Below are 13022 nucleotides of genomic sequence, written 5' to 3'. Positions count from 1 at the left end.
TTCTGCAACAGGTGTTTACAGAAGTCTGAGTCATTCAATAAATATGATTGCAATCCAAGTTGAACCTTGTTTTGGGACATTAAAATAAAAACACTATACTAGTAGGTGCATGGTCCGAAATCAAGATGGTGGAATCTAATTTAAAAAAATCAATTTGAGAGTAAGTTATGCAATTTAGAAAAAAATGAATAATCTCTATCTGTGGGATGTTAAAGCGCCAGACATCCACTAAATTGGTGGAAGAAATAAGAGTAATCAAGGCTACCGAAGCGTTTGAAGGTGGAGATTGCTTTCTAGAGGATCTATCCAAGTGCCAATCTAAAACCACATTATAATCCCCAGTGATTATTAGAGTGGTGTCTGCAAAATCTGGAATTTTGTCAAAAACTTTGCAAAAAAAACCCTGCATCATCTACATTCGGACCATAAATAATCACTAGTGTAACATTCACAGAATAAAATTTGCCAGTTACAATCAAGAACCTTCCATTAACATCACTAATAGTTTTTTCATGTTAAAAAGGAATGTTCTTCTTTATTATAATAGCTAGCCCTTGTGATTTACTTGAAAAAGTTGAGTGAAATATTTGCCCCGCCCAGTTACATTTCAAACGTCTCTGATCCTGTGGGTTAAAATGGGTTTCATGTAAAAAAGAAATATCTGAAAACAGAGACTTTAAGTGTGCAAAAACTTTAGCCCTCTTAACTCTTTCACTGCCAAAAACATTTAATAACGTTTAATAAAATCCTACGGAGGACTGCCAAAGACGTTAAAAGTATCAGGCAGATCTAATTAGTATAATGACTATTTTTGGGCACTAGATGGCAACGATGACTGTCTTTGGACAAGATTGGGTAGGCGTCAGTAGAAGACGTGAGGCGAATCTAGAGTGTTGAGGGGAGAATGGCTGAGGAAGCGAAAATGGCGACCGGTTGCAAGCAGCTCACGCTTGAGCATTTTTTTCAAAGACATAAAGCATCGACCAATGCTAAAGAGCACATTGATGACGACGATGATGATGGTGGTGACTACGAGGTTGACGCCGAAGTTGGAAGCGTTGACGCGGCGGCTATGATCACGTCATAAAGCCTCACCGGCTAGCGATGCTAACGCCGGAAAACGTGGAGCACAACCGAGCACTCCTGCACAGGCGGACGTTCAATCGGACGACGAAGAGTACCCCGAGTCCAATGCATATTCATCGGAGTGGGTACAGTCTGATCACGGAGAAGATACTGGTTATGGACTACAATGCCACCATGAATGGAGTGGATAAGATGGATCAGAACATCTACCACCCGGTATAGGACCAGAAGGACATGAGGAAGCCAGACGTAACACCACCGTAACGTCACCGTATCATGATCCTGATAGTAGACTTGATGGCAACATGGCCAAACACACACTGCTTTATACTTGCTATTCCCCGGAAAAAAAAAGCCGGCAAGAAAGTGTAGCGTCTGCACGCGAAGGGGCAATCGCAGTGAAACTAATCTCTTGTGCAAATCCTGCTGCGTCCCTTTGCACGCAGGGGAGTGTGACACAAAAAGAAAAGCTGTAGTTGAAACATCCACATAATTGTAAATAGTACCACAGTTGAACACATTTTGTTTTGTCAAATTGTTACACTGTTGAATGTAAATAAACGTATTTTGCTATCAAAAAACACTTTTTCATTGTTGGTGGTATTGTTATACAGAAGTAAAGCACTGTTTAGGTGTTTGTGGCATCATTCATGGAAAAAAAAGGTGTCAAGTTCACTAGAGTGCATGAAATAATATCGTTTCACAAAAAGCTTGATTTCTCCGTATTTTGTTTAAAAACACAGCATTTGGGTGAAACTAACCATTTTCTATTGATTGCTGAAAAACGGAATAAGGTAGAAACAAACTTTTTTTCCTGATGAAAGATGAGAGTTCAATCTTTCATTTTGTAGTATGTGTGTTTCCATAGTCCAAACACAAAATTTTCTGTGGACCTTGAAAGATCAGTCAAAATGCTTAAATCAGCTGGCACCCACGGCATCCCTTTTCTGAAAACGCTTGGCAGTCAAAGAGTTAATATGGTTACCCAAACCTCTCACATTCCAGCTAACCATATTGACCCCCTATTTTTCTTATTAGCCATTGTCATTGAAAATGATGGTTCCTAGACTTTGCTAAGTAGTCCAATTCAGTACTCCAAGTGAACACAAAAAAACAAACGTACAAATAAACAACGCATACACAGAGTCCCCCCTACTACCCTACCCTACTTTCCAAAACAAAGCAGGGCAAAAAAAATAAAACTAACATCTTTCTAAGGAGTACTTCTAAAAGTACTTAGTAAATAAACCACTAAGCTGTTAAAACACAATCAACTACTTCCTAACGTGTACTCCTCCGAACGCGGGAAAAAAAACTGACAATAAAATAAAACACCTAACGTATATCTACCTTAAAAATATAAGGCACCAATGTGGCTTTGAAATCAGCAAAGAGGTTTCATCCAACTATACTCAAAAACAGGACGTATTTTGTTTAACTAAAAAAATGTAATCCTTACAAAATGTTAGCATTCAATATGACCAGAGAAATGCAAAGTGTCCAAGGGCCAAATGTGGATTGCATGAGATCATCAGTGTCCAGCACCAAAGTTCTCTTCAATCTTCCTGGTTGGTCATCAAGTTGTCCGCGAAAATCTTTGCCTCCTCAGATGTGTTGAACGTAGTTGTCACCTTGCCATGGGTAACTCGAAGACGAGCAGGGCAGATGAAACCCGTGCGATGACCCGCAGCCTTCAATTTCTTCCTTGTGTCCTTGATAAGTTGACGACGTCTCACGATCTCAACAGGGAAATGCGGGAAAATGTGAATTTGGTGTCCCTTGTACATTCAAGGAAAGTGTCCCATTGCCAACCGCATAATGAGCTCCTTGACACAGTAGCTGTGGATCCTCGCAATCAAAATACGGGGCTTGTAGCAGATTTAGCTGGCTGGCTATCTAACCTGTGAGCCCGATCAACTTCAACAGGCTTCGGAAAGGGCTCATGACCAAAAAGCGAGGGTATCAACTTTGACACAAGGTCCACTGGATTCCTAGATTCTGCATTTTCTGGCAGGCCTTGTTAGCTTCTTCCAGCCGAGCAGCCTGTTGCTCCAGTTTAGCCAACCTGCAGTCATGATATCTGATTGCTTCTTCCACCGCAGACAAATGCCCTTCGTGCTCTTTCAAAATAGCCTGGTATTCCTCCAGAGCCGACTGCAAAGCATTAAATCTCTCGTCCATTTTCCGGCTCATTTCCCCGATAGCAGCGAGCACGGCCGCCTTTTCGGGAGAGGACCAAACAGCTAGCCCGGAGCATAGCGCTCCCATGCGCTTCATCGGCTTAGGGAGGTGAAAGTGAAGGAAATTAGCGGGGGATTAAACATAACAATACACCAGTAACTGGTAACCTAAGCGAGATTTTTTGTTTCAATATACTTTAGATATAGTTATGTATTAATATTATATTTATAATATAGCCTAAACATAATGAGTATTCATATTTTAGGTTTTATAACCACATATACAGTGTATGTATAGATCTAATAATCAAACAAAGTTTAGTTCCACCAATGCCAATTAGAACAGCCAGGGAGTGGAGTTGGGGTTCCGGAATAGTTGGCCATCGATGTATAGCTTATCAACGACTATCTTAGTCCGTTTACCCTCCTGCCTATTTTGTCTCATTATAGGAAACAGTACCTTTCGCCGCTCATTAATCTCTCTCGAGAATTGGTCATTCATTCCAAATGAGGTCCCTTTAAGCTCCCGTCCTTTACTTTTAACAAATTCTTTCTGTTTAAAATGCTCAAACTTGGCGATAATAGGACGGGGTTTGTTGCCCCTACGGGCTCCAAGCTGATGTACCCGGTGAAAAGAGATGCTATTTACCGTCTCCTGAGGAATTTTTAACGACGTCGTCATAATTTTTTTTTATCTCAACCTCTGGATTGTCAGAGGTATTCTCGGATATGCCTGAGAATATTAAATTCTCCCGCATGCTACTGGATTGGACATCCAAAACAGTTTATTTTAGCGTTTTATTCTCCTTTTTAATGGTTTCCAACTTGGCTGAAACAGCCGCGAGTGAAGAGCGTAACTCGGCATTATCTCGTTGGAGGTCACTTACCTGTTGGCTGACGAATTCCAAGCTTACCTTTAATTCTTTGACATCCTCGCGGATGAGGCAGAGGACATCTAGTTTTTTATTTATGGACTCCAGCATACTGACCGAAACGTCCGTAGTGGTTAGGTCGTCCGTGTCCGTCGCTGAGTCATTTTTCCTCTTCTTCGAAGGTTTCTCGACGGAAGGATCCTCCATTGCGCAGCTGTAAAAATGTCCGTCGATGAAACGTTCAAGGTCCTCCACGCTGGGTGGTATTCCAAATCTGCCGGATGAAAGAGAGAATAGAAAAGCCAAGTAATATGATGGTTAAATTCGGATTAGTTTAGCATAATAGAGCTAGTTCTATCTTAGCAGCAGGGCGCCGCCATGTTGGGGTTTCTCGGTCTCGCTGTAGGTCTCGCAATAGTCACAGCATCTTGTAAAAAAAAAAAAAAAAAAAGAGAGCAATGATAATGACATATCAAAACAGTAAAATTACCGAATGAACAATACTGAGCTCTCCAGAGAAGAAGAAAAAGAAGGAATCGCAAGAGCTGCAGCAGTGGAAAGATGCTGTTTCAAGGAAATGAAGAGCAAAGACCTGGTGGCTTCAAGACAAGAAGTTTTAGATGGAGCTGCCCGCAAGAGGTCATCCACATACTGCACCAGGAGAACACCAGGGGGCAGTTCAAGTGGAGACAGCAACTGGCGAAGACAGTCATTGAAGAGTCCAGGTGAAAGGACAAAGCCTTGAGGCAGGCGATTGTAGGAGTAGCAAACACCATTCCCAGTGAAAGCAAAAAACGGCTTCATTGAAGGATGGAGTGGAATGCAAAAGAAAGCATTAGCCAGGTCAATGCAAGTGAAATGAGTGTGGGTTGATGCAATTTGGGACAATGCCGAGTGAGGATTCGGGACAGACAAAGTAGGAGTTAAGACGGCCGCATTAATTGCTCGCAGGTCATGGACCATGTGAAACTTTCCAGTGTCTTTCTTCTCAACGGGCAAAATAGGCATGTTATAATCAGAGCCGGGAATTTCACCCAATACTCCTGCTTTGAGCAAACCGTCAATTGTTTCCGAAATGCCAATCATCCAGCCTCTTTTACAGAGTATTGGGGAACATATATTTGTCCTGGTTTCATCTGAAACACAACAGGTGAGACGTTACAGAGACCAACATCAGTGGGATCCATGGACCACAGCGATGTGGGAAAAGAAATCAAGAAGGTAACCAGCAAAATCGCTGTCGGTTGTTTCACGTCCATGGTGCCTATCCAGAAGCTGGTGCTCCAAAACAGAAGTGGGTAAACATGTGTTAGACTAAATCCAATAAGCATCAAGTGACGGGAAATAGAGCAATTAAGAGTGAAATAAATGTTGCCAATCAGTGGCCTGTGTGCATGCCAGGACAAACGGACCGAGATCCTTCCCTGTGTGCTGAGGCGAGACCATCAAGGAGACATGTGGGAGTCTCAGGGACACGGAAAAGGCGACACCTGGTTTGCCTGCAAACAAATCACCCATGTTCAATTTCCATATGTTGTTTTCAATTTCCTGAAATGCCTCGCTATAGATCTCATCCCCTGATCTGTCATAGTACAGAGTGCAATGCATACAATCAGTTACCATATCATAAGATCTGAGGTTACGAACCCAAGGTGACCAGAGAGCTCAGCTTCGAGCCAACCACTGGAGTCAATATCCACTCTTGCCCAGTAGATGTCGGCAGTGGCGCATGCCACAGGGCTTTGTTCAACAAGCAGGAACTGGGAGGTGGCACTAGAGGCAGAGGAGGCAGAGCAGCGGTAGGTGTTACCATCCGGAAATTCAAGGATAAGTCCATCAGGGCTGCATTTGATGAGAGGGCATGTGGCGATGAGGAGATCTCTGCCCAAAAGATTGATTGGACAGTTAGGTGCAAATTCAAAAGAATGCAAAAGAGTCTGTGAAAAAACGTTGAACAGTCACTGAGCATGTGGATTCAGGACACCATCATTGTGGAAACTGTCCACCAGAGGGAGGCAGATACTGTTGGTTTGGCACCGGGGAATGTTGTTGCTGCTGCGTGCAGTTTCTTGGCCTCTGCCTCTCCACCCAGACGCTTGAGGTCGCTGTCTGCAATTGCGGGCCCAATGACCAGGCCGTCCACAATTGAAGCACATGTTAGGCCACCCAGGGGGCGCACCTTGACCCATGAATGAACCTGCTTGACACATCATGCACTCGGAATCGACAGAGGGAGATGAGATCACAGCAAGAGTGGTTTCTTCCTTAGACTCTTTTTCTTTAGCATGTCTCCTTAAATGATGTTTAAGATGTGACAAACATCAGGCAATCTCAGCACCGGGAAGATCCGGATTGGCCTCCATGGCCTGTGCCACAGACTTAAGAACGCCCTTCAAAATGGCTGCTCGGAACACTTGCGAATGCAAGGTGGAGGCCGTAGGGGCGTGTCCTGTTTTCAGAGTGTAATCAGTGAGGGCTCGATCAACAAAAGCCGCGGCCTCCTCATCTGCTTTGGGAGCGAACACCAGATCTGAAATAACACACTCAGGGAGGGGGAAAAAAACATCTAAGGCTATAGACAAGGTTAAATAATTTTCTCGCGTAAGAGCTTAATAATCAGGGAGAGAGAAAAAATTTAAATAAAATAAAAACCTAAATTTTACATTAACTCTTTGACTGCCAAAAACGTAAAATAACGTTTAGTAAAATCCTACGGAGGAGCGCCAAAGACGTTAAAAGACGTTCAAGTTTTTTTGGGAAATGGATGGAGGAAAGGCCGGCAAGAAAGTGTATCGTCTGCACGCGAAGGAGCCATCGCATTAAACTAATCTGTTGTGCAAATCCTGCTGCGTCTCCTTGCACGCAGGGGAGTGTTACAAAAAGAAAAACTGTATTTGAAACATCCACACAATTGTAAATAGTACCACGGTTGCACACATTTGTAAATAGTTTGCGAAATTGTTTTGTCAAATTGTTACACTGTTGAATGTAAATAAACGTATTTTGCTATCAAAAAACACTTTTTCATTGTTGGTGGTAGTGTTTTACAGAAGTAAAGCACTGTTTAGATGTTTGTGGCATCATTCATGGGAAAAAAAAGGTGTCAAATTCACTAGAGTGCATGAAATAATATCGTTTCACAAAAAGCTTGATTTCTCCGTTTTTTGTTTCAAAACGGAGCATTTGGGTGAAACTAACCATTTTCTATTGTTGATTACTGAAAAACGGAATAAGGTAGAAACAAACTTTTTTTTCTGATGAAAGATGAGAGTTCAATCTTTAATTTGGTAGTATGTGTGTTTATATGTTTGTATAGTCCAAACACAAAATTTTATGTGGACCTCGAAAGATCAGTCAAAATGCTTAAATCGGCTGGCACTGACAGCATCCCTTTTCTGAAAACGTTTAGCAGTCAAAGAGTTAAAATATTCAACTATAAAAGCGGACATAATTGTATAAAAAGAACACGGATATCACCTGCTATTAACATTTGTCCCGTAACCGCTCTCTGCACTGATTGAAGCCAATTGGCACCACCAGATTGCATAGGCGGAAGTTTCTGCGTCAAAACACACTCACATCAGTGGGAGAGAAAGGTTTGTAAAACATAGCAGAGTTACCAGTGGACGGGTCAACTTTAGCTATCATGGGTGCCTGCAAGATTTGGGAACGAGTCACAGGCCGATGAGGAGGAAAAGCTGGACCTTTGGAAGATTCTTCGGGGTCTTTTAGGACCTCTGGTTTGGTCCAGAACGGAGTCAGGGTGGTGGGCACCTGAAAGATTCTGGACATGACACTTTAATTCTGCTATTTGATTTTTTAACTGAGCAATGTACAACCTGTTTTTCACTTCTTCATTCGAAGGTCCTCTAGCCTGCGTGTTCCGCAGCGCCATTTCCACAACTTTCTTATCATTCTCTCTCACCCTCCCTTTTGGAGACAACCTGTTAGTTTAGTTGTTCTTTTTTTTTCACTTCCAATTTTAGAGCCGCCGCTCCTCCAACACAAGCTTTTTTCTGTTTCGCTCATTAATGTCACTAAACACGCAGTTGAAGAAGGAAACCATCCATTCTCGCAACACTTCTCATCCACTCCCTTTTTTTTTTAACTGTTCTCTCCCCCCCCCCTTCTCTCTTCTCACTCCCCCGTTCTCTCTCTCACCCAGCACACTTATTCAAAATGGTTTGGTATTTGCCGCAAATTGAACCATTCACTTTCCCTATCAAACTCTCCCTTCATTTTGTTCTATTTATTTATTTACTTACTTCCTTATTTATTTATTATTATTATTTATTATTTTATTTTAGTTACTTCATTAACGTCTTTTGTGGTACCACAGTTTCACATAGGCCTTCTCTTTTTCCTTATTCAAGGACACTTGCTTATTCCAAAACAAAAGTGTCCGAGCCTTAATTTCGCAGAAGTGGTCGAACTATTCCTCTTAATTCAAAAGCGCTTGACTAGGACCAAACAAAAGCACTCAAACCCAAATGTATCAAAACCACTCGAACTTCTTATTCTCTTATTTCTTATGCGCTTGTTTCTTTGTAACGTTACCCCATAAACAAGGACTTCAGTTTTTAAGATTCTGAAATAGAACGAAACAACCTTGTTTATTTAATGTCTTAGTAAAATCCAAAAACAAGGATTTCTTGTTTCTAGGATTCCATAATGGATCGAAACAACCTTGTGTTTTAGATTTACTAATATCTGTTCACTTAGATCTCATATACATTTAGTCACAAATTAAATGACATGAAAACAGGTCTTAGATTAGTCAACAGACAGAAAATCAACTAGGACGATAAATGTTCTCTTACCTTTAATTACTTTGGCGCCAGATGTTCTGTCTGCTGACCAACACCTCAGCCCAAAATCACTTTGGGGGTCACCGATTGTTGTGGAGTAGATCTTTTCCTGCACGTGTTTGTTTTCTTTCGGGTAGTGAGAATGTTGGTTATCTGAATACAGGCTGGAGATCGATGAACAGTTCCTTCAAAGCTTTTATTTCTACAGAATATTCCGGGCATTAGTGGGTTACAGACAATGGCTGTAGCCTCTCACAAGTGCGAAGATTACAGAGGACTTACAATATTCTTATACTATCTTGAAGGGCGGTACCACACAGTTTCCAGTAAACAGTTCAACCGGAGTTGACCGGACGTACACGAGATACATTCAAGGACACTATTCAGACACAAAACAAAAGCCCATTTGAGGAATAGAGGAGGTTTTTCAGTCATGACTGCACCTGGCAGAAATTGTGATAACACTCACAAAGATACATCCGCAGAACAAAGCTCTACTGAAGAAATAAGGAAATTAAAACAGTTATGACTAAATCTGGGCAGAAGTTAAACTTCATTGGACACGGTTTCTTCGGGGCCATTTTCAGTAATGGTCAGCAGCCAAACTGTTAATCAACATTAAGCATTAAATGCCTTTACATTTAAGGTGTTTTAAGCATATACAACTCGGATTGTCTGAGGCAATTGCCCCGTAGCCCATTTCACCCTGTGGAGAGGTCTACCACTTTGTCCCCGGTGTCTTTTGACAGCTCTTTGTTTTTGCCGATGGTAGCCGTTGTAGTCTGACAGGTTGTGAGGTACATATGTGTTTTTATGCGCCTAACAAACTCAAAAGGTTGCTCCTAAGTTAGATTGATGAGTGGATCGGTAGTGGACTTTTTGAAGGCACAATAACAGGTCTTTGAGGGCCAGAATTCTAGCTGATTGGCACATGTTCAAATGTTTATTTCCAACATACAAATAAATTCTTTAAAAATCATACAATCTTATTTTCGGATTTTTGTACTTTAGATTGTGACTCTCACAGTGGATGAGGAAAATTCCAGACCCCTACATGATTTCAGTGGTAAAACTTGCAAAATCGCAGGCTGTTCAAATACTTATTTTCCTCACTGTACAAATGCATTTATTTATTTTTAAATTTCAATAAAACCATGCCTAATTTTAATGGCACTGGAAATTTTGTTAATGTTTACACACAATTAAATATGTATGAAATTAAATCAACCACTACTCCAGTATAAAACATTTTAACATAAGACATAAAACACGTGCAGTTATTAATCATCTGATAGCTGAAATGATGTCTCCTGGGTTGTTACCTTTATTGAAGATAACAAAAGCAGCAGATAATCTTTCATAATAATTGAATACAAAACATGGACTACTTATGGGCACTGATGGTTCATGTGTTATGCTGCCCACCTATGTGATCCAAGCATTTTGAACTTGGGGATCATCTTTTTCGCCACATGAGGTCAATGCCCAGTTTAAACTTTACATATGATTTTATTGTCATGCTTACTAATTTATTGACAAAAAAAAAACACATTTTAAAGCTGTCTTTTTTGTCCTTGTAGCCCATCCGTATGTGTGTTCTGGGTCCTCCTGCAGTGGGGAAAAGCAGCGTGTCTCAACAAATATGTAACCACTACAAGCTCCATCACATCAAGTTGAATGAGACAATATCTGAGACCATCTCACACCTGGTTAGAGTCTCTGCACTTTGAACTAAATTTGTTGACTGTACTCAGTTTACTGTCCCTTTATCCAGGAATTGATGGTGAAGAACACTCCTTCAGATGCAGAGAATGAAGAATCAACATCAGTAATAGAAGCCCAGGAACTGCTTAATATTGTCAAGGACAATATGGAACAGAACGGAGGTACGGACTTACAAAGTTTAACTTACTACTATTACCATACATTTTAGTATGCTATGGGGTATATGTAACGGAGGGGTGCAAATGTCGGGATGCGAATGTTGGGATGCGGCCTGTGTGACGCAGCAGTGGCCTGAAACGGCGTGGGTGTGTGACTTACGGAAGTCAGAAGTCCGTGGCATCTACCCTATATTGTATCATAGTCATGGTAATAAAGTGACTGAAGTGCATTGTTGACCACAGGGTGTAGAGACGGTTGCTCAGGAACCAGAAGGTTGGTTATTCGATCCCCGCTCTCCCCAAGTCATGTGTCGTCGTGTCCTTGGGCAAGGCATTTCACATACATTGCCTCCAGTGCTACTCACACTGGTGTATGGAAGGTGTGAATGTTTGGTGGTGGTCAGAGGGGCCGTAGGCGCACACTGGCAGCCACGCTTCTGTCAGCCTGCCCCAGGGTAGCTGTGGCTACTTAAGTAGCTTACCGCCACCACAGTGAATGTGTGAGTGCATGAATAATGTATCCATTCCTCTGTAAAGCGTCTTTGAGTGTCTAGAAAAGCGCTATATAAATCTAATGCATTATTATTATTACATATGTGGTCATTACAATATAGTGGAATTAAAAAAAAAAAAGTAACATCTTCTACATGACACAGGTTGACATTGAAGTTGTCTTAACTCTAATACAATTCATGTCCTCCAAGTGTACAAGTTCAAGTAAAACTAAACTAAAATAAAACAACTCACCCTTATAAGACGGCTGACAAAAACACAATGGAGATGGAACAAGTAATGTTTTTGTAGCGATTATTTGGGTTGCCGTAATGGCGAATGAGAAATTTAGACGGTACTGAGGGGAGTTGTAATTTTCTCAGCAAACTCTGGGGGCACCACGTTGACTTGGCCGTTGGAGCACACTGTTGTACCGTATAACTTCCAAAGGGGTGTTGTTTCCAAAAACATATGGCTGAGTCCTGTAGATAGACCAGACCATAAAATTGGTCTGGGGACTGATACGCAGTCTTATCGCTAGTTTGCTTGCTAAACAGGCTTTTAGGTCTTGGTAGGCGCTGAGGTATGTGTTTCCTGTGAGTTGTAAAAACAAAATCCAGTTCCTGCTGGAGGGAAATTCAAAGACTTTTTCCTTGTTGAACTGTCTCTGGTTGGTTTGAGAAAACACAGGGTTAAGACACGCACACGCATTCCCCAGTGGGAAATGTTTAAAAAGGCAAATTACAAAAAAATTGAGGGTGATGGGCAATATTCGTTACATTTTGTATAGGAATAATGTTACCTAGGAGTTGAAGGTATTATTTGATTACTTTATTAAACTCTTTCACTGCCAGACGTTTTCAGAAACGGGATGTCGCCAGTGCCAGCCGATTTAAGCATTTTGACTGATCTTTCAAGGTCCACAGAAAATGTTGTGTTTGGACTATGGAAACACACATACTACCAAATGAAAGATTGGACTCTAATCTTTCATCAGAAAAAAAAGTTTGTTTCTACCTTATTCCGTTCTTCAGTAATCAACAATAGAAAATGGTTACTTTCACCGAAATTCTCTGTTTTGAAACAAAAAACGGAGAAAAACAGCTTTTTGTGAAACGATGTTATTTCATGCACTCTAGAGAATTGTACACTTCTTTTTGTCCATGAATGATGCCACAAACACCTAAACAGTGCTTTACTTCTGTAAAACGCTTTCACCAACAATGAAAAAGTGTTTTTAGTTTGCAAAATACGTTTATTTCCATTCAACAGTGTAACAATTTGACAAAACAATTTCGCAAACTATTTACAAATGTGTGCAACTGTGGTACTATTTACAATTATGTGGATGTTTCAAATACAGTTTTTCTTTTTGTAACGCTCCCCTGCGTGCAAGGAGACGGCAGGACTCGTACAACAGTTTACTTTCACTTTCGCATTTGTCCGTTTCGCGTGCAAACGTTACACTTTCTTGACGGCCTTTTTTTCCGGGGAATAAATAGCAAGTAGCAGACTGTACACACTCCTCCGATGAATATGCATTGGACTCTGGGCACTCTCCGTCGTCCGATTGAACGTCCGCCTGAACGTGCTCGGTTGTGCTCCGCGTTTATGACGTCGTCATAGCCGCCGCGTGAACGCTTCCAACTTCGCCGTCAAGCTCGGAGTCACCATCATCATCATCGATGATGATCATCGTCG

The 13022-nt window shown here is 41.4% G+C and overlaps 1 protein-coding gene across 25 annotated transcripts in view; it reads left to right on the top strand.

Annotated features, from left to right (window-relative positions):
* Window positions 1-13022, top strand: part of ak7b (adenylate kinase 7b) — a 157022-nt gene that overhangs the window by 63503 nt on the left and 80497 nt on the right. For all 25 annotated transcript variants that reach the window (XM_077555289.1, XM_077555284.1, XM_077555288.1 and 22 more), the window contains 2 exons: window positions 10527-10655; window positions 10721-10832. In XM_077555289.1, the coding sequence (XP_077411415.1) occupies window positions 10527-10655; window positions 10721-10832 (241 nt within the window). The remainder of the gene's footprint in view (window positions 1-10526; window positions 10656-10720; window positions 10833-13022) is intronic.

The sequence above is a fragment of the Vanacampus margaritifer genome, chromosome 1 (genome assembly GCF_051991255.1).
Source record: "Vanacampus margaritifer isolate UIUO_Vmar chromosome 1, RoL_Vmar_1.0, whole genome shotgun sequence".
In the NCBI taxonomy this organism is placed as follows: domain Eukaryota; kingdom Metazoa; phylum Chordata; class Actinopteri; order Syngnathiformes; family Syngnathidae; genus Vanacampus; species Vanacampus margaritifer.
The sequence above is the reverse complement of the archived record's forward strand: the minus strand, read 5'-3'. Positions and strand labels throughout refer to the sequence as shown.